Source organism: Chroicocephalus ridibundus, chromosome 6, assembly GCF_963924245.1.
Source record: "Chroicocephalus ridibundus chromosome 6, bChrRid1.1, whole genome shotgun sequence".
Lineage (NCBI taxonomy): Eukaryota > Metazoa > Chordata > Aves > Charadriiformes > Laridae > Chroicocephalus > Chroicocephalus ridibundus.
Genome location: NC_086289.1, coordinates 35,953,639 through 35,980,121, shown reverse-complemented (window position 1 = coordinate 35,980,121; position 26,483 = coordinate 35,953,639). Strand labels below are relative to the sequence as shown.

Genomic DNA, 26,483 nt, shown 5'->3' with positions numbered 1-26,483 from the left:
AACCGGTTCCAGTCTTGGTCTCAGTGTGTATGCATACCATGTTGTACTCTTACCAGTTGGATTGCATGCATGGTGCCATTGCACTCAAACTAAAAAAAACAAAACAAAACAAAACAAAACAAAAACCCAACAATAAAAAACAACCACCCCAAACCCTCAAAGAAACCAAAGGGGAAAAAAAAAGAAAGAAAAAAAAAAAAAAGAGGTAAGGACTTTAGTTGCAACCCTGTCTTTCCAGGTCACTTCTGTGTGGGCAACTTTTATTGTGTATAAGAAGACTCTGAAAGTGGTACATGTAAAACTCAGGTATGCAAAACAATTGTTTATTAATTGATAGGCTTGAAAGCTAGAACTGATAAATCACCAAACCAAGCGTTAATATTCCCTCTGTTCCCAGTGAGTCAGATGAGGAAGGTGCTTCTCTGTAACAGGCTGATCCTCGATGATACAGATTTGTTCTCTTCCAGTTCTCCTTTTTCTCATCCTGTAGGATTTTATACCCTTTCATGCAGGTACTTTTCCTCTTGATTTATTGAGCTGCTAAATATTACTATCCTGACAAATCTCTGCATTTTTACTTTTTTTTTTAATTAAAAAATGTAAAAAAGATTTGCCAGATTCATGAACAGTATGTACTTAAATGGATGCTAGGTAGGGATACTGTCCTCTAACATCTATCATAAGCAGTTCTGGATGCTGGAGAAGTATTGGAAGAATGAACCATAGGAAATGGCTGGGCTTGCGTGCCCTCTCTAAATAGCCTGACTGTAACAAACATACTGGGCTAGATGGACTGTTGATCTGATTCAGTAGGACATTTATTATGTTGAATGTGCTTGTAGATATTTTGAGTTCATTGACTTTTGATGTCTTCTGTCTCTTGTGGTTCTCCTTGCTCTGAAATTCTGAAAATGTTAGCTAAGAAAAGTTTGGAAACAAAATATTTTGCCTTCTGGGAGCATGCCCTAACCACCAGCCCGTACTGCTGTGTTTTCAGCCTGTTTTGTTCTGAGCTCAGTGAGTAAATAAGTATTTTACATTGAGTAGAACAGAACCAGCAGAAGATATTGAGGCATCCATCTGCAGTGAGGCTTTACAATTTGAATTAACAAAAGGACTGCAGTCCTTTTCCTGACTAGTAGTCACCACTTGTTTCTGAAGCAGTAAATGATGAGGGGGCTCACGTTCCTTCAAACAGAGCGTTAAGTTAAACTGGGGTATTTCAAAACTGTGGGAGTATCCTACCTTTTGATTCATTGGACAGAAAGAGAACCACTGACACTGGCAATTTTGGGAGTCTCAGATTTTATTTTCTTGGGGTTTGTAACAAGTATCTAAAAGCTAAATGTGTAAAATATGGCCAAATAATTTGTATTGACATTTCTGGAGTTCTCTTCCTTCCATGGAAACTAATAATAGAAAAAGTATAATTCTGGTTGGTCTGATCTCAAGTTTTATTAACTTTATTTTTTGACTTGGAATTAAAACTGAAAAATTAGTTCTTTACATGTGCTATCACCTGACTGTATGCAGCTGAATCTGTGGGAACTTAAGGCTGCAACTAGTATAGCTTGTAATAAAAGAATAAACTTGTCACTTGTATAACCTTTACTAAGAATGGTAAAACCCTAAATTACCTTTAACCTTAATTTTTTAATTATCATCCACATTATCTTTGCTTGCAAGTGCAATTTGGATAGTTATTCTGTGATAAACAATTTGGATCTGTTTCTATGCAACTTGCTAAAGAAACCCTAAACCTACTGTGTTGTATTAAATCAATGCTGGGTTCACCGGAAGGTGACAATATATCTCTTCAGCCTGCACAATTGCAGTACCTTATTACTTTATTATACAGCAGCAATAGTTATAATAAGTCCTGCTTAAAAAGGACAGATATCCATTATTTGTGTGTTTGAAGTCTTTATTGGCTAAAAAGGCTTTGCGGGGATATGTTTTATGGCAAGTTAAGCTACTGGAAAATGTAAAATGTCTTTTATTTTGGGGCAATAATCAGTTGCATTCCTACTAAAGCACAGTTACAATTCTTTGTTGGCATGCACACATTTCACTGCAGCTAAAGGCCTGAACCATGGCCCAGTGAACTCAGTGAAAGCCCTTAAATTCACAGCAGTGGACTTTGGATCAAGCTCCTAATGAATGATTTATTCACTTTAAAGACCTTACTTAGCTTTAATTCCATCTTATTGACTTCTGTAATAGGCTTTCTTGACTTAATCTGTCTTGACACTTAGAAAATATTTGTTATTACAGGGTGTAAAATAACTAAATGTTTCACTTTCTCCTGCTATTAATTGCCAGGACTTTTAAGAGCTGCTCTATATATTCTTGTTCTTGAAGTGTTCATTATGACCACTGTAATTTGGCACATGGAATAAGATGCAGGTATTGTACACATAGCATTACTGTTTTTGTTTTGTGATAATAATGTAATGTATAACTTTTGCTTTAAAGCTCCTTTTTATTGACTACTAGAGAACTTACATTCAAAGGTCTTCTAATGCAATTATCTTTCTGTATTTTTTTTAATATATGGTCTACTTAGAAATTAGAAGAGAAGGCAAGGAATTATATGTACTTTAAATCTATTATTTTACAGTTTATGCAAGTATCTCCATATTTTTTTCACAATTTAGAAATAAGGAATCAGAAAAACTAATTTTACTTCTTGAAATCCTAAGCCTGTTATGGAACCAAGTCTGTATTCCAATAGGCAGTCTCTGGGTTCTGATGGAGGGCCATGATTCTTGCAGCCATGGCTAAAAATTGCTTATTGCTTTTTTTTTTTTTTTTTTTCCTTTTATACCTAGGTGAAATGTCATCAAAAGTGCCAAGTATTAAACTGAAAATTGATCCTCGGGATCTGCAGATCCAGACGTTTACAGTGGAGAAATTACTGGAACCACTGATAATTCAGGTATTTTAGTATTGCAGAAAATAAATTGCATAACCATAGAGGGAAAGGAATAAGTCTGAAGAACCCTGGCTAAGGACACTATTATGAAAAGCAGGCATACCCACAGCTCTTCTCTACTTGTAGTTCATTTAGTCACTTCCTTTTTTGCAAATGCTACACAATATATCATATCAAATGTTGCATGTTCTAGCTAGTCTCTTGTACATTATTATCTAGTGGAGGTTTAAATGTACAACACACTGCAAATGGATTTCCAACAAATGAAAAGTTTCATATTGTAAGTAGTGTACAGAGTGGAAGAGAAAAGCCTTGAAATCTGTAGGCGAGCTTCTTTATCTGAATTTTGAAAAGAATTGCATTCTGTTGCATTTTAGAATACATGCCATAAGGACAGTGCAATTGTTGCATATTGTATAAATCTACACTAGTACTTTTCTTTCCAACTAAAGAAAACTTGACCGAGGCATGTAGACCTCATTTTGCAAATAATGTGTATAACTAAGAAAGTGTTAAAAGAGCTCTGTAGCAGTATGTTACAGGTAAAGAGCAGAAAAGACATCTTCTGTTTTGAAACTCAGGCTGTTTTGAATTTTCTCTTCATTGTACTTAGAGATGCTGGGATAACTGCATTTAATTAGTCAGTTACACACAGCACAAGGATGCCAGCTTATCACTGGCCTTCAGCTTTGCCAAGATGTTGTAGATGAAACTACTTGTCACAGCTGCACACTGCTTATTTAGTATTCTTTTCCCGGTGGCAGAGGGTATGTTTGCGTGGCAGTCACTGCTCTGGCTGCAGTTTGTGTAGGTACAGAAAGGTGTGACTTCATTCAGAATTTTCTTTCAGTTGCTAACATACATAGAATACTTTGTTGTTTTTCAGGTTGTGAAGATGGTCAGGTACAATGGCTATGAAGTAGTTTCAGTGGTTGGTTAAGATCCTTCCAAGCTCTTTGAGTAATGCCTCTTACAAGACAGTAACTATTGGTTAAATAGCTTATGTTAACAATCAACAAACAAAGCATACTGGGAGGATGACCGTTTGTAAATGGAGCAAAGCCACATTGAATACTGTACTCTGGCTGTTATTCTATTTATATACATGTAAGAATTGGGGATGTACAGCATATTTAAAAAAAAGGTAAGGACACATCTATCAAATTTTCCAATTTTTCCATTTTTTCAATTTGCAGCTTCTCTTTTTCTAGAAAAGACATAAATAAAACCATTTTAATTAAGACTGAAACACTTAGTATTGTACTTGGACAGATATTAAAGGAAATTTTTTTTTTTCTCGTACAACTCATGGGCTTCATTTGACTGCAGTAAGCCACTTAGGTACATGGCAAATTTTGTTATTCCAGGGATGCACTTCTTTTCACACAAACTACTCTGATGACATCTTTCCTTCTCTGTCCTGGGAGCCAGTCCTTTGCATGCTCTTTCCTTGGGCTTGCCAAGGGGTGGTGACCAGTTACAGGGGAACAGTCAGATTATAATTAGAGACAGCACATAATGATTGGAGGGAAGAGTAGAGAGATGAAAGATGAAGGCAATAAAAGGATGAGTATGTTTGGTGTGATGGTTCTATGTTCATTTGGACTTTCAAGTCAGAAAAGTCCTTTGTTTATTCCAGAAGTGCTGTATGTGCCCTAAAAGCTAGGAAAAGCGAAGAGATGCTGATCATGTTTTATAACAGTTGTAGAATAGTTGCTTTTAAAAATCAGTTAATTCATTGAAATAAGTTTCTCATTAACAAATAAAGTTGCATTTTCCCCGTTTGGAACTTTTGCCTCTCACTAACTTATCCAGTTTCTTTTATTAATTTTTCATTATCATCTTTGAAATGTCTTCTCTTATTTTTGACTTGATCTTCTTTTCCTCTGTTACTCATTTGTCCCTTCTGGAAGATTCTTTTTTTTTTTTTTTTTTTTTTTCCCAGAAAGAAACCTTTTCTTCTTATCATTACTTCATTTCCAGCTGTTACTAACTGAGCTGCCTCTAACTCATCTTGTCTGCCTTTATTTATTTTTGCCTGGGTGTGACTGACGGTGTGTAAAGCCTCAGTTAACAGCTCAGTGGTTTGTGCGAAGCTCTCAAGCTGGAGCATCGTATATGGATGGATTATAAAATTAGTTTCAGAGTAGTAGGAAGAGATGTCTTGATAGACTGCATTTTAAAACCTTCTCTTGTACACCAGTAGGTCAGACTGTGCTGAGGCAAGCTGCTACACTGTGGGTATTTTTAGAGGAGATGAAGAAATGTAAATTTTGGCATGAGATTTGCAGGATTAAAGAAACTTGACAAAACAAAGAAATACAGTTCCAGAACAAAACAAAGAAACCATCTACGCTTTTTAATTTTTTTTTTTTAAAGCTCTTCTCAATCATCTTCAAAAAGCTTGAGTCTGTTAAAAATAGAAATGCTTTGGTTCAAAGAGAATACGATTTTGGCTGTCTGTTCCCACTCTCAACTATAATGCTTTGGTTTTTTTGTAACAGAACTACGGAAGGGAAACTTGCATTTTGAATGGAAAGGAGACAGGAAAAAACTTTGAAAATGCAAAAGCAGGGATTAAAACTAATACTCAATGAAGGATAGAAAGGCAATAAATGAACATTGATCTATGATTAGAAAGAGAATCAGACTAGTCACAGATAAAAATGAATAGTATGCTCTGGCTTGTTTCACTGGCAGCTGCTGGTTTGAATGCAGTTTAACTTTGAGATTTATGTTCTAATTTATTTATTTATTTAATAGCCTTGTAATGCTCTGGTCGGAAAGAGACAGTGGAAGTGTTTGAGCTTTTCCGAAGTCTGTCCTAGCCCGTTATGCTAAGTGTTAGAGGAATCATTAGATTAACAGCATTGATATGGGAGAAAATGAAGGCAAAACCAGCCTATGTGGAAGTAACTTTGCAAATGACTTGGATGATAGATTATCGCTCTTCACTGCAATCTGCAATTCACAGCAGTGATCACTTTGATACTGTGTAAACAGTATGACACTTTGGTTTGTATAAAACCCTCTCTGACTTGGCAACTTCTCTGGCCCTGGTATAAAACAGTGCCCCTGCATTACAATGTTTGGGGGATTGTAGGAGCTGCATTTCCCTCTTTGCATCGCAAAGAGTGGCCTGACCCAGGTGGTAAATTCAAATAGTTCTGTGCAGGGCTCTGCAGAGGTAGAAACTCTGTTGGAAGTGAATAACTGCATTAGTGTAATTCTGTGTCCAGCCTTATAAATTGTGCTATCATGGGGATGTACTACTAGCTGCACTCTGTTTTCTATCTATTGCAAAAAAGTTTCTTTAATACTGTCCAGTTGCCCCCTCACCAGAAGGGGTTCTCTCTGTCCATGGCCTTTATTTTATTTTATTCCATGTGCTTTGACGACATTAGTTTTGAAAGGAAGGCTTTTAGGTGAAATTCCCTATCAATGCATTTGGCACACTACAAGTGATAGTTGTCAAAATTGACATCGTTCAGCTGACAGCTGCCTTGATGTAAATTGGGTACATGCTCAGACAATCTTTCTTTAATTCTGGGCTTTTATCAGAGATGTGCTCTGTTATGGAGCAATTAGTGTGAAGCAATCAGTAGATCATAAAGCATTTTCGTTCACATAGCTGATGTCTAATATTTGTCATGCCTGTGCTAGATTCACTCACAAAATATAACAATTAGTGTAATGGAAAATATCCTTTTGCTTTATCTCATCCTTGGAGACTGAAATCTGTTTAATCTCTTTGCTATACTATGTAATGATTACAGTCATGCTAGGTATAAATTTGGTTGTGTAGCAAGCTATTATAAGAATTTTTCCTTTTGAATTGATGTACAAGTTTTAAAAGATACGATGAGATTCATACAGCTTCATTAATTCATGCAGGAAACACTTCATAACTGCCTTTGCTCTGCAGTCATTCCAAGTCTTATAAGCTTTAAATTTGCCATTTCTTTGGATATTGTATCCAAAGTGCTCTCTATATATTTTTGTATACACACACTTTTAATATATGTGTGTTGTGTGTGTGTATGTATACACAAGTAAATATTTGTCAGAGCTTTTCCTTGCCAAACCTCTTGTCTTCCATCTATTTAATTTTTATACATATGATGCCTGAATGTGTTTAAGAGTCGTTGAGATGTGGTGTTGGGGGATATGGTGTAGGGGAGAACTTTGTTAGAGTGGGGTTGGTGGTTGGACTTGATGATCCCAAGGGTCTTTTCCAACATGAGTGATTCTATGATTCTGTGATCTAAAGAAACCTCATGGCTACAATAGACAGGTAAATTTTACAGAATACATAGAAACATCCATGTGTTCTAGAGTCCCTTCCATCACCGATGAAAAGTAGGCAATTTGAAAGGCATTTATTCTCACCTGTCGTTCACACTGACAAAAGTTTGCTCACACAGAAAACACACACTGTTGGTTTTAGTTCTGTGTATAGTGTGTTTGCTTTCTGCACACTGCAAGTGGTTAACCAGTGTTTATTTGTACGGGCAATACTTTGTTAAACGTCTGACTCGGATGTGAAACAGTGAGCAGGGGGTCCTGCTGCTGTTATTAGATCACTTCCCCCCCTTCCCCCCCCCAAAATGTCTAGGGATTGCAGTAATGCTGAACTAAATTTTAAACAAAAAAGAATGTTTTATGATTGGTGCTTGAAGATACTTTGATATTAATATCAAAGGTGAACCAAATATTTTGATACTCAAAGTACCAAGACATTGTTTCCTTAACTACTGCAATATTAAAATACTGTCTGTAAAGCTGTGAGGAACTGAATATAGCATTGGAAGACTGCTGCATGATTCCTTAGAAATTCAGTATTTGGGATAACCATGACAAAAAATCCCACCCCTTCAGCCTAATAAATAATGGCAATAACAGGCAACAATAACATGATTCAGCTTTGCAGCTGTGATGGCATATGGGCTTAAAAATCTCACTTAAAAAAACCTTGTGCCTCTAGCAAAAGGCGGTTGCTCCTGCCATAGATACAAAATAATCTCTTGATAATGATTTCCATTGAATGCTGGGAGACCTGCTGTATGTGGCAACGAGAGTGTGTTAATAACAGGGAAATGCAGTCGGGCAGGAGCAGGATTAATGGGGATATGTTTTTCTTTTTTCTTATAATGATATAATTTTGACTGTGTATTCTGCCACTACAGTACAAGCTGTGTTGACAATGGATCGAAAGGGCACGCTATATTAGCTACTGTGTAGTTCAATTATTTCTGTGTAGGATCTGCATAAAATTTTTGCATTCAACATTGGGATTCTGTATTAGAGAATCCAGAGTAGTTTTTCTGTATTTCATAATCTCCATGAGCCAAGAACTACCTATCAAATTTTAACTTGAATTTGAGATCAGAAGCTGGCTGATATTTCCTGACAGTGATGTTGAAGATGAAGGGTCTTGCAGTCAAGAGTTTTCACTTGCAGGACTGATTATTTTTTCATATTTTTCCGTTTGTTTTGTTTCCTTTCCTCCTCCAAAACATGTGAATGAACAGTACATAGCATATTATTTTACATAAAAAGGAGACTACAGTGAAAATCTGAGAAATAGAAGATATTATTTTCTGGGAATGGTGATTAAATAGTTAAGACCTTTTAAAAATGTCTTTTACTGATAGGTTTTTGTGGAAGCTTCTAATTTTTTTACAGTATTTAATGCCTTTCTTGTTGGAAGTATCAGCCTGCAATTTCTCTAACTTGCTCTTAAAAAATATGATAATTGAAACTGCATTAAGTGCTCTAGAAATAATGTTACAGGGTTTGTAAAAATAAAAGATATTAAGATTCTTATTCCCAGTGCATTCTCTACCAGCTGGCTGATTTATATGCAAGAAATAATTTCATTTACTTTCTTTGAGCCACAGTCAGAAAAATACCCAAGCCCACTTTAACAATCTGAGACAGAGTTATTTATGTTGCTGTCTCCGTGTGACATGCCAAAGCAGTCGATGTCAAGTGGCTGGTCCTTTTTCCCACAGAATTCCACATGAATGATGTAGGGGTCAGGTCTTTTGTCTTTCAAAGATGTGTTTATAGAAATGCTTCCCAGAGCATGTTTGTCAGTTACCTTTAAAAATGCTGATTTATGAAAAACACTAAAGTGTCTGAATTAATGAACAAAGTGTAAAGGTGAGCTAGGGCACAGCCAGCGCACTTCTCATTAGGTACCTGTGAATGGAGCCCTTTTCCTTAGACCAGCTCAAACCACAAGCTCTACTGCAGCCATTAGCTAAGTTTGTCTGCTGGACTGAGAAATTCATACCCAGCTTTTGCTTTGCTTATAGAGTATTGTTGATGGTTGGAATGCCATTTAACAAAATGAAGCAATTATATAAAACGTGTTCATTGACCTCCAAGACTAGATCTGTACTTAATATTGTACTATCCATGTTCTGCACAGAGAACAAGATAGGAGGAGCTTAAAAAACATCGGGGAACTCAATGAAAATAAAGTATGTTTTAAAATATCTATATAAAACTTTTCTTTTAAAATCTTTTAGAAATCTTTCCTTAGTGTGACAGCTCAAGCAATGCTTTAGAGGAACAGTCTGTTAGAAACATTCTGTTGGAGTGTGGAGGCTGCGGTCAGATGATGAGGAATGTGGAGTGGGACGCTATATAAAAATAAGTTCTTTATGGATGTTGAAGTGTATTGGTCAGAAGCATAATTTGGACAAAGCTGCAGTAAACATACATTCTGAGTAAAATGATGTACAATTATAATGTTGAGAGCGCATGCCCTCCCCCCCGCCTTCCAATTTTGAGGTGCTGGCTTCTGACAGCTGCAGTCCTCCTTTGTAAGAACAGAAAGTATTTTGAAATGTTTCTATGCTCATTTTGGGTATTTGCTTCTGAGATAACTTGGGAGATTTCAGCTGGAAGTATGGGAAGATTCAGCACTGATTATAATTCCTGCCTTGGCTGAAGCTTTCTTAAGTAGCATTAGTAATTTTTATTTTCATTTTATCATGAGGAAATTTTAAAATAAGCAGTGTCAGGAGTTTGCATCAGGGTTAATATGACAGTGAGATTTCTATTAACTTTGCTTTGATCATATAGAAAGAAGAATACGAAGATGAGGCATATTAAGTAAAATTATCTGTCAAATCTGATTCAATAGTTTTGCCCATTCTCAGTATGTATGCTGAGCTTGCCTGTCTCTCTCTAAAGCAGGGGGAATCTCATTGCTTATTCTCAACTATATTAATTTGATTTTTTTTTTTAATTTGAAAACAATATAAATTCACTTACAGAACTTACACCGTTACTGTCTCTTTTATTTCTTTTAAATGTAGGTTACAACGCTAGTGAACTGTCCACAGAATCCTTCTAGTAAGAAAAAGGGCCGTTCCAAAAGAGCTCGTGTCTTGCTAGCTTCTGTGGAAGAAGCCACTTGGAATCTGTTGGACAAAGGAGAAAAAATTGCCAAGGAAGCAATTGTGTTCAAAGAGGAACTTCATGCAGCACTTGCTGATGTCCAGAAAGAGAGTAAGTATATGACAAGTAATTTAGGCATCACAAGGAATTAGCTTAACTGTCTAACCCTGGTGTCAACGTGAAGCTAGGATATCCATGAGAAATATGTTTTGATGTGCACGTGCCTGAATTTTGAGTTGTCTAGTTGTATGTTCTCAGCTACCACTTGTAAGGAGGTAAAGCGTGCAAGCTGGGCCCCATTGTGGAAAACCACTTATATCAGTGGAAGTTTTGTTTTTTCAATGAAAATGTTTCATTTTCATTCAAACAAGTGTTTTTGTTTTTTTCAATGAAGACAGGATGCCCCTTGTTAATTTTAGTGGCTGTTAAGCACAAGTTTAAGTGAGTGCATGCTTTAATACTCTTCTTGAAAAGAACTGTTTACCTGAATCTGGGATTAAGGCCTTTTAGTTAAAAATTTGTAAACAGAAATCTTCCCTCTTCTGTGCAGTAGCAAGGCCTTAATTTGGGAAGTTGTAACAGTCTCATTTTGAGACTTCAGTAGGAGGAAGATGGATTCTTTAACCTACTGTAAGAGTCATCCCCTCATGATAGAGCAGCTCATCTTTGGTGAGTTTTGCTATATTCCATTTCCTCGTGCCCTATCTCCCTGTTTCCAACTAGACTCCCAGAACAGGAGTAGGTTTTATGATCTGCTCAGAACACTGTATTAGCCACTTTCTTTCAGCCTCTGTTGCTTTGTTGGTTTTTACTCTCCCCATGGATAATCATGGCCTATTGGGTGAATATGAAGGTCAGGCTCAAATAGTAATAAGCTGGATGACAAACATCCAAATCATGTTCCTGCAGAAATCAACCTTGAAAATGGATTCAGGAGAAGGTTTCAGAGGAAAAAGGGGACAGAAGAGTAATGCTTTTAGTGCCTGGTCATTCCAGAATTATGTCCTTTCATTAGTGCTCCATGAATTTTATAAACAAATGGTTCCTGACGGTTGCCTGAAATCAGATTAAGAGGCCCTGATGAAAGCCTTCCCAAACACATAGGAGCAGACAAGGAAAGAACAATGGTCTGTACCATAAAGTCATGGCCAGGCGATGTTACTGAATGAGCTGGCAACCAGGCTCGGTTTTATCAAGGGGCAAGGTGGGCTTCAGTTGCCTTTTCACTACTGAGCGGTGTGGCATATGTTCTTATGCTGTGTGACAACTTGTGCCTGAAGGACTGTGTGTTAACCATGTAAATCAGGTCTTTATATCACTCTGCTCTTACTAAGGTTGCAACTTAGTGAGGATTTTTTTATTATTATTTTTTATTTTGTGTTTCTCCGTGTGCAGCTGGGCCAATTTCTGAGTCTCTGCTGTTGTTCAGGTAGTGCTTACTAGCTATTGGCTTCCTCTGGATCCAGAGATGGCTGCATTTTAGAGTTTGACATATGCATATGGTGTCTGCAGTACCTTAAGGTCCTTTGTGATTAAAAGCATTATGACCAGCAAATATCATTGTTATCTGTCATGCTGATAAGCTGAGGCTTTAAAAAAAATCATTCATTTTGTAGTACTCGTAAAATGTTAGCCCATCCATTCCAGGCCGATAACACAAGACAGAATAAAATATATAGTTTTATATTGATTTTTATACATAGATAATATAAAAATATTTCACATTTTCAATTTATTTATTGATTCTCAGCCAAGACCAGAGATAACTACAAAAATAAATAATACATAAAGTAGATTATATACACCTCATACATTTTAAAAGAAAGTTAAGTCCATGTTATCACCTATCGTTATGCAATGACAAATTGAGTATTCATAGCCAATCTTCCTCCAAGGATTTGCCAAACCGCACAAGTTAATTTTAAGAAGTTGGTGAACAATTGTAAAATAAATAGGAGTATGTTAATTTTGCAGATATTTTTAGTCCTGTGAAGCTGTGTATTATTTTTAATTTGTGGTATGCCACATTATATATAACTTTATTGCCTGTTATTCAAGTCACATTCTGCTGCTGTTAAACGCTTCATGTTATTTACTTGAAGCTCTTTGAAAGGTTGTGGGTCAGAAACTGTGCTTGCATGTGGTCACCTGCTATGTGTGTCATAGCATATAGTATTTAATTTTCTGTGGGCATATTTTTCTGTGGTGACTGGCAAGTATTTTATTAATAAGCTCGTAAATTATGAATTTTTACATGTGGCTACAGCTTGTGTTTACTGTGCAGTGGAATTTTGAAAGAATGCTCTAGATAATTTCACTCAGATGTGAACCAAACTGTCAGTCCCAGAGCTGCACACCAACATCTGGAAAGAATAAATACTCTCACCTCTTCTCACATTTTAGCTTGCATCACTCACTGAGCTTGTTGAGTTGAAGACTATAACATGAAAGTAAATGCTTATTTATTTTGAATGCCAATCACCAGTGTGAAAATGCTGTTTTGTTACTCTTGGAGCTCATTAATAGGGATTCCTTTTAGAAGGGTGAAAGACTTTTTTTAAGTTGCTACTGATAATTCTGTTCATAATTATGTTTTGGGGGGTATAAAGGGGCAAATTATTAGGATAAAAGTGAACAGTGAAGATAAGATAAATAGAAGATTTGTCATATATTAATTCATCTGATGCATTAGTTACTTGTCTCTTCAGAAATGGGGACATGGATATGGCTTTGCTGACTATGGTTCAGTCTCGACAAACACTGTCAGAAGATGAGATTTTGGTCTTTCAAATTCAGTTGAGTTCTATTAGTGATATCCGAAAGAAGGTGTTGCTATAATTGATGGCAGATACGTTCCCTAGATAAATCTCATTTCTGCCTCCTTTGACATCTGCAAAGTTGTACCGAAGATTTATAGTCTTGGAGCTGATCATTTTAATACAGAGGTCCTCCACATTTTTCTGAGTTTACTCTCAAGAAAGTACTTTTTAAGGCCATCTCTGTCCACATCTTGATTTACCTTCTGGAACTCTACTAAGTGAGTCACCAGGCAGGCCTTGTGGGTGAGGCACTAAGTGCATCGCCCAGAAATCTACTAGCCTAGTAACTGAAGAACTGCCTTTTCCTGTTGATCTGGTTTGGTGAAGCTTTGTTAAAGGGTACTTTTTGCTCTAAAATAGTGTAATAAACACAAATATAAGTACTTCGAAAAATTCTCACTGCCAGATTTCATGTATAAAGCATTTAAAAAAATTGCTTTCTGACTCATAATATTCTGTGAATCAATGGTAAAATAACTGAGCCTTATACAAAGGAATAAGAAGCATTGTTCAACCATGAATGCTTCCGGTGCTAAACACCAGACTATAATTAATGTCCTTATTCTGATATTTAATCAGTTTTAAGACAAAGCAGTGATGTAGTTTATGTGGGGAAACATTCTCTTAGGAATTCGCATTAAAGTCAAGTGTTATACTTCAGATAATGATTTTTTATGTCAAGGTGTGATTGCTTATAGTTTTCAAACAGCTGTACAGGCATAGCTAAAATGTTTGGTATTTATTGCCATTGCTTTCTGACTATATATGGTCAGAAATACAACAGTTGTTGTCTGTGTTGTTTCTATCTGTTGCAATGTCAATGTTTCATGTGTTTAGCTGTTATCATGGCCAAATGTGTTCCTAGATAAGCCTTTCATCGCACGTAACAGTGAATTGAAAGCAAGTTACTTGCTGGAGTTATATTTTGAGCCTTCAGTTACTTTTTAAAAGAAAATCGGAAAAAAAATATTGATATTTCAAATGTCCATATTTAATGTCTTTTGACATTAAACAGGAGAGGCAAGGCTTTAATGGCATGGAAGAAATTACCATTCACTGGCAAGAAATGGGGAATGTACTGTAAGGTTACTTACTAAAGGCAGGGGATAGTGATCTCTTGTATTATACTATATTCTTATTTGTGTCTGTCATCGTCCCGTGTCCACCCTCCAAAAAATATCTTAAAAATAAGCTTAGCTTTCTCATCTTTACATTAAGAGACACATGTGTATGCTCTGCATTTTAGGGACTTTAATTCTGGGTGACAGAATTTAGATATTCAAGTGTCTCAAAATAATCTGTGCTGTACACCCTTTTCATCAAACCAAGCACAGATCGCTCCTCACCTCACTATATCTGGATCAGGTGTCCCTGAGTGGGAAAGGGAGAATGAAGACATGGGTGTAAGGCATGAAGGGGGTGTGTGGTGGCTCTGATTACACATTAGAAAGAACTGTATGAGATGTGGAAGTGGAACTTCCTGATATGCAGTGGTGAAATAATAGCAATGCAACAGAATACAGTGGTATCTGAGTGGGGTAAGGGACTGCGTGGCAGGAGAAAAATGTCCTGTAACAGCTACAGAAAGCTATTGTGAGAATCTGAGTTATCATGGTGTTGAATATTAGGAACATGCACGAGGTATCAATTTGCTTTGCCCTGACACTGATAGTGTCACTTCCAACTGGCTGAAGCAGAATCCTTTACTTGCTGTAGCAGATGTAGATGGTGTTTTTGGGAGCAGAACAGGTGATTATACTAGTGACTAGTATTGATTAAGCTCTTGTTTTTAGAAGTGGTAGGTTGTTTTGTGCTCTGATGTGACATTGACTCCCAACCTTCTCTGGTACTGATTCTGCTTATGTGTTAGTTCATGCCTGTGGAACTTGAGGCTGCAAATACTAGTGTAAATCAGAGTTTATAGTTTTCTATTATTGGTATAAACCATTGATTATTTTTTTTCTCTCAAGTTCTGTTTGAGACCAGAAAGATTGAAATCCTCTCTCCTTACTGACTCTGGTACTTCCCTCCCTCCCTTAGTCAGTGGGTTGCCGTTGAAAACCACGTTTCTCTAGAACTGTAAATCCACCAGCCCCTAAGGGTGCAGTTCACAGGAGTGGGTGACAGGACTTTCTTGGCAACAATACCTCCATGTGGGAGGACACAAGAATGGCATAAAATTCACTGCATTCCATGTGGATTTCACACTGCTGCAGTTAAAAATAAAAAACGAGAGGAGAAAGCCAGATTGTCCTGGTTCCGGTGGGGATAGGGTTAATTTTCCCTGGTATTCCATGCCATGTGAGCCACGCCCACCCTGAGCTGCCGGGGGAGGGGACAGGAAGTTGCTGCTTAAAAGCGGGCTCGGGCGTCCCGGGTCCGGCCGGTCGGGAGCGGTGGGGAGCGGCGGTTCCGTAATCGCGTTTGTATATTCCCCTACCCGTGTTGTTGTTGTTGTTTGCCTGTTCCCTCTGCTGTTCTGTTAAACTGCCTTTGTCCCAAACCAAGAGTCTTGCCTTTTCTTACGATCCTTCCTCTATTAGGAAGGCACGTGCGAGCGGCACGTGGTTCTTTGTTGCCATCTGAGGCTAAACCACGACAGTCCTTTTTGGCGCCCAACGTGGGGCACGAAGGGTTGAGATAACGACAGAATCCAACTAGAACGTGGAAAAAACGGTTTTGGTTTTTTTTCCTTCTTGTATGCATTTATTTTATTAGGTAAATAGTCACTGGTCATCATGTTGCTTGGTTTGTTCTCATGGCTGTGTTACATAAATTCCTATATGGCTTATGTACTCCCTGCGATGCTGTTTACCATGTCTGGAAGAGGGATGAGGATTATCATTCTGCTGTCCTGTGCGATATCTGTTTATGATATGATAACATCACTGTTCAGACGGCTGTTTTGGGGTGTTTATGTGGTTTTGTTGTCCTGTCCGTACATTGGACACTGTCTCTCAGAATTTGTTAATAGTTTCCCCAGCCCTTTTGCCTCCCTTTTCTCCTTCGGGTCAGGTATGACAGCTTTTGAGAATCTTGAATATCCTTGGGATACTCAAACCAGCGTGTTCCTAGTGTTATGTCTCCTGAATACGTTCCAGGTCTTGTTTAGGGTTAAGCAACTATTTAAGACTACCACCCGGAGATCTGCTCCGAGGCTGGATAGTCAGGGGTGGCATGGCATGTGGGAGAGCATGGGCAGGTACCTAGAGAACTACTCACCTCCAATGGTCTGGGACTTCACCCCTGAACAATTACAGGACCCTGATAAAGTGGTAGAATATTTGAAGGGAAAATGCTGTGGCTATTCTAGAGAGGCACAACTCACTGCGCTGTGCTGGGCCCTGGCCAGTATCTACCAGGCACTGCTCAGAATTATGCAGCACCCTCAAGGGGAAGAGATGGAAACCAGACTGGCGGCCCCTGCGGCTACTGCAGCCCCTGCGGCGGCCCCTGCGGCTACTGCAGCCCCTGCGGCGGCCCCTGCGGCTACTGCAACCCCTGCGGCTACTGCAACCCCTGCGGCGGACACTGCGGCTACTGCAACCCCTGCGGCGGACACTGCGGCTACTGCAACCCCTGCGGCGGACACTGCGGCTACTGCAACCCCTGCGGCGGACACTGCGGCTACTGCAACCCCTGCGGCAGACACTGCGGCTACTGCAACCCCTGCAGCAGACAATGCGGCTACTGGAACCCCCGTGGTAGCCACTGCCACTGAACCAGGAAACCAACCCGTGCCGGTATCAGTTGCCCCCATACAGAAGAAGAAGTACACAAAGAAATCAGTTCGCTTAGTAAGAGATGATGATGAACCAGGGCCATCACGAGAGCAGGAGGAAGAGGCAGAACCAGAGATAATTACTCGATCCCTATCCTTGAGTGAGCTGCGGGATATGCGAAAAGATTTCAGCCGACTTTCAGGCGAGCACATTGTCACCTGGCTGCTCCGGTGCTGGGATAATGGGGCCAGTAGCCTGGAATTAGAGGGTAGGGAGGCCAGGCAGCTGGGATCCCTGTCTAGGGAAGGCGGCATTGACAAGGCGATTGGGAAAAAGACCCAAGCCCTCAGCCTCTGGAAACGACTCCTGTCAGGCGTGAGGGAGAGGTACCCCTTCAGTGAGGATGTTGTATGTCAGCCAAGCAAGTGGACTACCATGGAAAGAGGTATCCAGTACCTGAGAGAATTAGCCGTGCGGGAGATGATTTATTATGACTTGGACAATGCCGACTTACCCACAGACCCTGATGAGGTGCGATGCACAAGGCCCATGTGGCGGAAGTTTGTACGGAGCGCACCATCGTCATATGCCAACTCCCTGGCAGTAATGGAATGGAAAGGTGAAGAGGGACCAACAGTGGATGAGGTAGCTGGCCGGCTCCGGCGATATGAAGAAAGTCTCTCTTCCCCCCTTGTCTCAGCTGTGGAGAAATTGTCGCGGAAGGTCCAGCAACTTGAAGAGAATATGTCCTACTCCCCACCTGCACGGGCCAGCATCTCAGCTATTAGAAGCAGGCATTTCCCCACTCAAGAGAGAGAGTACAGAGGGTACACACCACGAGGCACCCTGTGGTTCTACCTGCAGGACCACGGAGAGGACATGAGGAAGTGGGATGGACGACCTACTTCGATCCTGCGGACACGGGTACAGGAGTTGCAAGGAAGGACAACCACAAAAGGGGATCCCTCCAGGAAAAGTGCCGCCCCAGTTTCCAGTGGGCCGTTCCCCAGACAAAGCAGAAGGCCTGATCTTGCTTCTGATCCTCTTGAAGGAACTTCCAAGTCATTTCTGCAGAAGTGAGCCTAACTGGAAATGAGTGGCAAAAGCATCCCATTGTGACTGGCCCAGAGGCTCCATGCATCCTTGGTATAGATTACCTCAGGAGAGGGTATTTTAAGGACCCAAAAGGGTACCGCTGGGCCTTTGGCATAGCTGCTTTGGAGACAGAGGAAGTTAAACAGTTGTCTGCCTTGCCTGGTCTCTCGGAGGATTCTTCTGTTGTGGGGTTATTGAGGGTCAAAGAACAACAGGTGCCGATTGCTACCACAACAGTGCATCGGCGACAGTATCGCACTAACCGAGACTCTCTGATTCCCATCCATGAGCTGATTCGTCAACTAGAGGTTCAAGGAGTGATCAGCAAGACTCACTCCCCCTTTAACAGTCCCATATGGCCGGTGCGAAAATCTAATGGAGAGTGGAGGCTAACTGTAGACTATCGTGGTCTGAATGAAGTCACGCCACCGCTGAGTGCTGCCGTGCCGGACATGCTAGAACTGCAGTACGAACTGGAGTCCAAGGCAGCCAAATGGTATGCCACGATTGATATAGCGAATGCATTCTTCTCAATCCCTTTGGCAGCAGAGTGCAGGCCACAGTTTGCTTTCACTTGGAGGGGCGTCCAATACACCTGGAATCGACTGCCCCAGGGGTGGAAACACAGTCCCACCATTTGCCATGGACTGATCCAGACTGCACTGGAACAGGGTGAAGCTCCAGAACATCTGCAGTACATTGATGACATCATTGTATGGGGAAACACAGCAGAAGAAGTTTTTGAGAAAGGGAGTAAAATAGTCCAAATCCTTCTGAACGCTGGTTTTGCTATAAAGCGAAGTAAGGTCAAGGGACCTGCGCAGGAGATCCAGTTTTTAGGAATAAAATGGCAAGATGGACGCCGTCAGATTCCAATGGATGTGATCAACAAAATAGCAGCTATGTCTCCACCAACTAGTAAAAAGGAAACACAGGCTTTCTTAGGTATTGTGGGTTTTTGGAGAATGCATATCCCAGATTACAGTCAAATTGTAAGCCCTCTGTATCAAGTAACCCGGAAGAAGAATGATTTTAAATGGGGTCCTGAGCAACGACAAGCTTTTGAACAAATCAAACAGGAAATAGTCCATGCAGTGGCCCTGGGGCCAGTCCGGGCAGGACAAGATGTTAAAAATGTGCTCTATACCGCAGCCGGGGAGAACGGCCCTACCTGGAGCCTCTGGCAGAAAGCACCAGGGGAGACTCGAGGTCGACCCCTAGGGTTTTGGAGTCGTGGATATAGAGGATCCGAAGCCCGCTACACTCCAACAGAAAAAGAGATATTGGCAGCATATGAAGGGGTTCGAGCTGCTTCGGAAGTAGTTGGTACAGAAGCACAGCTCCTCTTAGCCCCTCGACTGCCGGTGCTGGGTTGGATGTTCAAAGAAAGGGTCCCCACCACACATCATGCAACCGATGCTACATGGAGTAAGTGGATTGCACTGATCACGCAGCGAACTCGAATGGGAAACCCCAGTCGCCCAGGAATTCTGGAAGTGATCATGGACTGGCCAGAAGGCAAGGATTTCGGAATGTCACCAGAGGAGGAGGTGACGCGTGCAGAAGAGGCCCCACCATATAATAAACTGCCAGAAAATGAGAAGAAATATGCCCTGTTCACTGATGGGTCCTGCCGTATTGTGGGAAAGCATCGAAAGTGGAAGGCTGCTGTGTGGAGTCCTACACGACGGGTTGCAGAAGCCAGTGAGGGACAGGGTGAATCGAGCCAGTTTGCAGAGGTGAAGGCTATTCAGCTGGCTTTGGACATTGCTGAGCGAGAAAAATGGCCAGTACTTTATCTCTACACTGACTCATGGATGGTGGCAAATGCTCTGTGGGGGTGGTTACAGCAGTGGAAGCAGGGCAATTGGCAGCGCAGAGGCAAACCCATCTGGGCTGCTGACCTATGGCAAGATATTGCTGCCCGGATAGAGAATCTGGTTGTGAAAGTACGCCATGTAGACGCCCACGTACCGAAGAATCGGGCCACGGAGGAACATCAGAACAACCAGCAGGTGGATCGGGCCGCTAGGATTGAAGTGGCTCAGGTGGATCTGGACTGGCAACATAAGGGTGAACTATTCATAGCTCGGTGGGCCCATGACTCCTCAGGCCATCAAGGGAGAGATGCAACATATAGATGGGCTCGTGACCGAGGGGTGGACTTGACCATGGACGCTATTGCACAGGTCATCCATGAATGTGAGACATGCGCTGCGATCAAACAAGCCAAGCGTTTGAAGCCTCTTTGGTATGGAGGGCGATGGCTGAAATACAAATATGGGGAGGCCTGGCAGATTGATTATATCACACTGCCACAAACCCGTCAAGGCAAGCGCTATGTGCTCACAATGGTGGAAGCAACCACTGGATGGCTGGAAACATACCCTGTGCCCCATGCCACTGCCCGGAACACTATCCTGGGCCTTGAAAAGCAAGTCCTGTGGCGACATGGTACCCCAGAGAGAATTGAGTCGGACAACGGGACTCATTTCCGAAACAGCCTCATAGACACCTGGGCCAAAGAGCATGGTATCGAGTGGGTGTATCACATCCCCTATCACGCACCAGCCTCTGGGAAGATAGAACGATACAATGGACTGTTAAAAACTACACTGAGAGCAATGGGTGGTGGGACTTTCAAACACTGGGATACACATTTAGCAAAAGCTACCTGGCTAGTTAACACCAGGGGATCTAACAATCGGGCTGGCCCTGCCCAATCAAAACTTCCACGTACTGTAGAAGGGGATAAAGTCCCCGTAGTGCACATGAAGAATATGCTAGGGAAGACAGTCTGGGTTACTCCTGCCTCAGGCAAAGGCAAACCCATCCGTGGGATTGCTTTTGCCCAAGGACCTGGGTGCACTTGGTGGGTGATGCGGCAGGATGGGGAAGTCCGATGTGTACCTTATGGGGATCTGATTTTGGGCGAGAATAGCCAATGAATCAGATTGTGTGCTGTTAATTGCTAAGTAACACTGTCATTGTATGTCCTCATTGCTATAATTACTATCAGTTGTACTACAAGTAAGGCACAGGGATGATGGGATAAGAACTGATCTCAACAGCTGGCGCCCAGCAGTTTCCTCAAGATCTACATCTTCAGCCCACGGACCGCGTGCATGAGCCACACCAGGTGCACCAGTCACAAGCTCCGAAAAATACAGCATGCAACAGACCAGTACCACCCAGCATCTCACCTGCCCTGAGAGACTGTTCTAACAGATGGAGCCCAAAGCCGTGGATTAAAAGAACTCAACGGACACTTTGGAGGGATGACCCATAAACTAAGGGCATTATATGTGTGTATATATATATATATATATATAACAGGGGAAAGTGGTGGCAATTCATTGGAACCTGCTGGGCATGGCATAGATGGTATGGAATAAGGGGTGGATAATGTCCTGGTTCCGGTGGGGATAGGGTTAATTTTCCCTGGTATTCCATGCCATGTGAGCCACGCCCACCCTGAGCTGCCGGGGGAGGGGACAGGAAGTTGCTGCTTAAAAGCGGGCTCGGGCGTCCCGGGTCCGGCCGGTCGGGAGCGGTGGGGAGCGGCGGTTCCGTAATCGCGTTTGTATATTCCCCTACCCGTGTTGTTGTTGTTGTTTGCCTGTTCCCTCTGCTGTTCTGTTAAACTGCCTTTGTCCCAAACCAAGAGTCTTGCCTTTTCTTACGATCCTTCCTCTATTAGGAAGGCACGTGCGAGCGGCACGTGGTTCTTTGTTGCCATCTGAGGCTAAACCACGACACAGATGTAAAAACAAATAGAAGAGAGAGAAATGTGATGCTTAGATAGGATTTAGTAGGAGAAAGAAAATCTACTCAAAGAAATAAAAGAAGAAAGCATGATTCTGATGGTCTTGCCTAAACCAATAAAGAACAGTTAACTGTTCCCTGAGCGTGACGTTGAACATTGTCTCTGAGGAGTGCTTGCAGACTGCAGTTAGTGATATTAGTGCAAGCATCTGTATAGACAGATTGCCTGCCATCGGCTAGCAGCCCAGCAGAAGTGTGTACCTTTTCTCAGCTATTTGCCAATGGCAAATTTGCCAAGAGGCTTACAGTTAACTTGTTTTTAAAGGAATCTTTATGTAATTTTTTGGATATTTTTGGTGCAGGATAAAGTGCATGGATCCTCTAACTTTTTAAAAAATTTCCTGTGCCTGAACTGTTTTGTTTTACTTTTCCCTGTGGTCAAGCATAGATTTTTTTTTTTTTTAAGTAGGGGTCATTTGACTGTAGCAGGCAGAAACCGATTAGCTAATGGTAGTAACACTTTGGGATTCATCTATCTGTGTGTGCTGAACAGAGTCTTGGAAGTATCAGTTCTTCCAATAATTATGTAGTTATGATATATCTGGACTTTGATTCTTTGAATTGCTTCTCATTTGAATGTCTAAAATAAATGAAATACTGTGAATACTCCCATCTGCCTGGTCTCTAAATTGGAAAGGCATGGATTTGATAGATGGACCACTTGGTGGATAAGGAACTGGCTGGATGGCCGCACTCAAAGGGTTGCAGTGAATGGCTCAATGTCCAAGTGGAAACCAGTGATGAGTGGCGTTCCTCAGGGGTCAATGCTGGAACCAGTGTTGTTTAACATCTTTGTCGGAGACATGGACAGTGGAATTGAGTGCACCCTCAGCAAGTTTGCTGATGACACCAAGCTGTGTGGCACGGTCAACACACTGGAGGGAAGGGATGCCGTCCAGAGGGATCTGGACAGACTTGAGAGGTTGGCCTGTGCAAACCTCATGAAGTTCAACCAGGCCAAGTGCAAGGTCCTGCACCTGGGTCATGGCAATCCAAACACAAATACAGACTGGGCAGATAATGGCTTGAGAGCAGCCCTGAGGAGAAGGACTTGGGGGTGTTGGTGGATGAGAAGCTCAACATGAGCCAGCAATGTGTGCTCACAGCCCAGAATGCCAACTGTATCCTGGGCTGCATCAAAAGAAGCCTGGCCGGCGAGTCGAGGGAGGTGATTCTACACCTCTACTCCACTCTTGTGAGACCCCACCTGGAGTACTGTGTCCAACTTTGGAGTCTCCAACATAAGAAGGACATGGACCTGTTGGAACGGGTCCAGAGGAGCGCCGTGAGGATGATCAGAGGGCTGGAGCACCTCTGCTATGAGGCCAGGCTGAGAGAATTGGGGTTGTTCAGCCTGGAGAGGGCTCTGGGGAGACTTTGTAGCAGCTTTTCAGTACCTAAAGGGGGCCTACAGGAGAGATGGGGAGGGAGTCTTTATGAGATAGTGGAGCGATAGGACAAGGGGTAATGATTTTAAACTGAAAGGGGGGAAATTTAGATTAGTATTAGGAAGAAATTCTTTACTGTGAGGGTGATGAGACACTGGCACAGGTTGCCCAGAGAAGTTGTGGATGACCTGTCCTTGGAAGTGTTCAAGGCCAGGTTGGATGGGACTTTGAGCAGCCTGGTCTAGTGGGAGGTGTCCCTGCCCACCGCAGGGGAGTTGGAACTAGATGGTCTTTAAGGTCCCTTCCAAGGCAAACCATTCTATGATTCTGTGATTCCCTATTTGTGCCGCTAAAAGGGCACTGTCTTTCACGTTTCATTGTTTGTGACAAATGTAATTAAGGAAGAATAAGACTCGAGGGCAATTACAATAAAATGGATGAAATTGCATCAAACTGTCATGCCGTCTACTGCATTTTAAGAAAGTTCTAACATTATGTTGTTGTTGGAGCTATCATTTTCTGCTACTTGTACTACTCATAGCTCCTGTCTGCCTAGGCTGCATCTCATGGCCCTGTTTTAAGGTCATGATATTATACTTGTTCATCTGGCCATCCCAGCTTACGTCCAACTCGTTTCTAAGGGGTTGGTCATATTCAGACCCTTCTGTCTTGTCTTCGCTCACACACTCACTCACAGTATCACAGAATGGTTGAGGTTTGAAGGTACCTCTGGAGGTCATCTGGTTCAACCCCCTGGCTCAGGCAGGGCCAGCAGTCTGCCCATGTTCAGTCAGCTTTTGAGTATCTCCAAGGATGGAGACACCATAACCTTCCGGGTCAGCCTGTGCCATTGCTAAATCACTCTCATAATGAAAAAACGTTTTCTGATGTTTATATGGAACCTCCTCTGTGTCGGTTTGTGCCTCTTGCCCTGTCACTGGGCACCACTGAGAACAGTCTGGCTCCATCTTCTTTGCACACTCCCTTCAGGTATTTATATATACTGATAAGATCCCTCTGAGCTTTCTCTTCTCTAGGCTGAACAGTCCCAGCTCTCTCGGCCTTTGCTCATATGAGAGGTGCTTTAGTCCCTTAATCATCTTTGTGGCTCAAGTACCCAGAAGATATCAGTGCTGAAATGGTGCTATTTTCAGATTTTAGGACTATTTGAAGTTTTGAAGTGTACCCAGGTGCTTGAAGGACACCCAAATACATATGGCCATTCTCTTCTGGAATGCACAATAGCAGCGATCTGGGCATATAATCCCATGTGGGGCCTGTGACCATGCAGTTCAGCCTTGTGTTTATGGGTAGGTGGAAACATTACCTTAGAAGTTTCTGAGGAGCCGCTGTGCTGTCAGAAGATTATCTTTTTTCTTCCCAACTCTTATTAAATACTCCTGGTAATAGCACTGTCTCTTCTGCTCAGCTAAGCGTTCTCTTACTTCTCTCCTGATCCATTCAGTTCCTAACTCATAGGCTCACCATTCACTCCTGTCCAGGCTTCTCACAACTCAGTACCTTCACTCCTTTCTAATCAACCAATTCCTGTCAAATCTGCTTTCCTTGTCAGTTTTGTTTAGACCACTTTTACTGTGCACAGAGACTCCCCTAGCAGGATATACAGAACTTAAAAAATAAAAGGTAGTTGGTTATTGGGTAATGCATACAGTAGACAGCTAAGACTAATGAGTGACTGAGCAAATTGTTAATGTATTTATTGCCCCCAGTAATGCTGGCCAGTTGTCAGTCATGTGTGAAAACGTTGGCCTCTGTTGCTCCTTTGGAACTGTGGCTCAGTTTTGCAGAGTTGTTATCTTGCAAGTTGATGGGTCTTTTGCCTAAGGTTTATAACTTTTCATGTCAGTATTTTTTTCTTCTTGGATTCTTTGACTGCTAATTACTACTATCTCAGCAACTTTTGTGTTTTTACTTATCTTGTGTGATGTTAGCTAACATACTTTCTTGCACCTTACCAAAAATTTTCTCAGCTAGGGTCATACTGTGGTTGCACTACACCAAACTAGGCCTTGGATCACAGAGAGCTGAACCACAGGACGGAGGATTCCACATAGTCTTCCTCTGGTTGGCTGATTCTCTCACTCTCCCCCGCCACTTCCCTCCGAATTTTCCTTTCCAAGTAACGAGTTCTATTTTATTTTCTTATTGCCTTCCCTTCATTAATTTACTTTCAGTTTCTCCAGACTTAAATAGTTTTCACCAGAAGTTCTTCTGAACTGCAGCAGATTCTGTGCCTTAGAAGTTTTAAGTTCCCCAAAGGTCACTGAGTTGACTTGCTACTTCTCCTTTTATCCTAGGAAGTATGTGAGGTTAACAGACCACATTTATCTTGGGATATAAACCTATTTGCAAATCTGGTTTACAGTGCTGAGTTAAAATAAGTTAATAGCTCTTTTGCCTGTGCTCGGATGGCACAAGACACTGCAAAAATAATAGTGAATCTGGTCTGTTTGCTTACCTTGTAAGTAAATGCCAATAAATAATGGGTAGTAGAATACTGTGTGCTGTTTTCTTCCTCTCCTCGTAAATACTTCAGATGTTCTCTATGTCTAAAAAACAAAAGGAGTCGGTCCGTAGTCTGTCTTCCTTCAAATTTGCATCTCAACACTTTCCTAGATTCTTTGAAGCTTAGTAGTAGGTGAGCTTTTACTGCCAGCCACACCTTGCCACCAGTGAGGGCTTTAACTTGTTCCCTTTCCTGATTTCTGTTTTAATGGAAAAGTAGTCAGCTAACTTTGAATATCTTCCTCTATGTAAAAATTTTATTGAAGTTGGTTAGAAAGTTCAAAAGTTACCAGGTGGCCAGTCAAGCAGTGATGATGTTAATTTTCTTGTCCTGGGAAACCGCATCTCCCTGATGCTTTAGTCAATGTTTGTTAAAATGAATCCCATGGGACCCAGGTGGATAGCTCTACACTCACACATCTTAATTGCGGGAAAAATTTTCATTGTTTCATGCTTTCTTGTCTTATTAAGACATTGCATGTACCAGCTTCCTGGTTTTGTGCAGATGTGTTCCAGAATCTGACAGTTACAATGGTCTGAATTGATACTTCAGTGTACACATTCCAAATACATAAAAAACATCGGATGTTAACTTGAACTTTCACAGCCTGAAACATAACATGTCAAATTTAAGATATTCCAGACCAATAATTGGCAGGACAAACAGATGGTAGTTAAATACTATGCAAATAAAATGGAGACAGTTTTTATTATTCATTTACATTGCTTCTCAGAAATACAGAAAACTTTCTTTCTATTT

General features: G+C 41.3%; 1 protein-coding gene across 3 annotated transcripts in view; it reads left to right on the top strand.

The window, feature by feature from the left end:
• CTNNA3 (catenin alpha 3) overlaps nt 1–26,483 on the top strand; it is a 539,182-nt gene that overhangs the window by 8,711 nt on the left and 503,988 nt on the right. For 2 of the 3 annotated variants that reach the window (XM_063338117.1, XM_063338116.1), the window contains exons 2-3: nt 2,832–2,938; nt 10,267–10,459. In XM_063338117.1, coding sequence (XP_063194187.1) covers nt 2,837–2,938; nt 10,267–10,459 — 295 coding nt within the window. In that variant the 5' untranslated portion in view covers nt 2,832–2,836. Of the gene's footprint in view, nt 1–238; nt 307–397; nt 513–2,831; nt 2,939–10,266; nt 10,460–26,483 lie in introns of all 3 variants that reach the window. The other variant, XM_063338118.1, reaches the window with a different exon arrangement.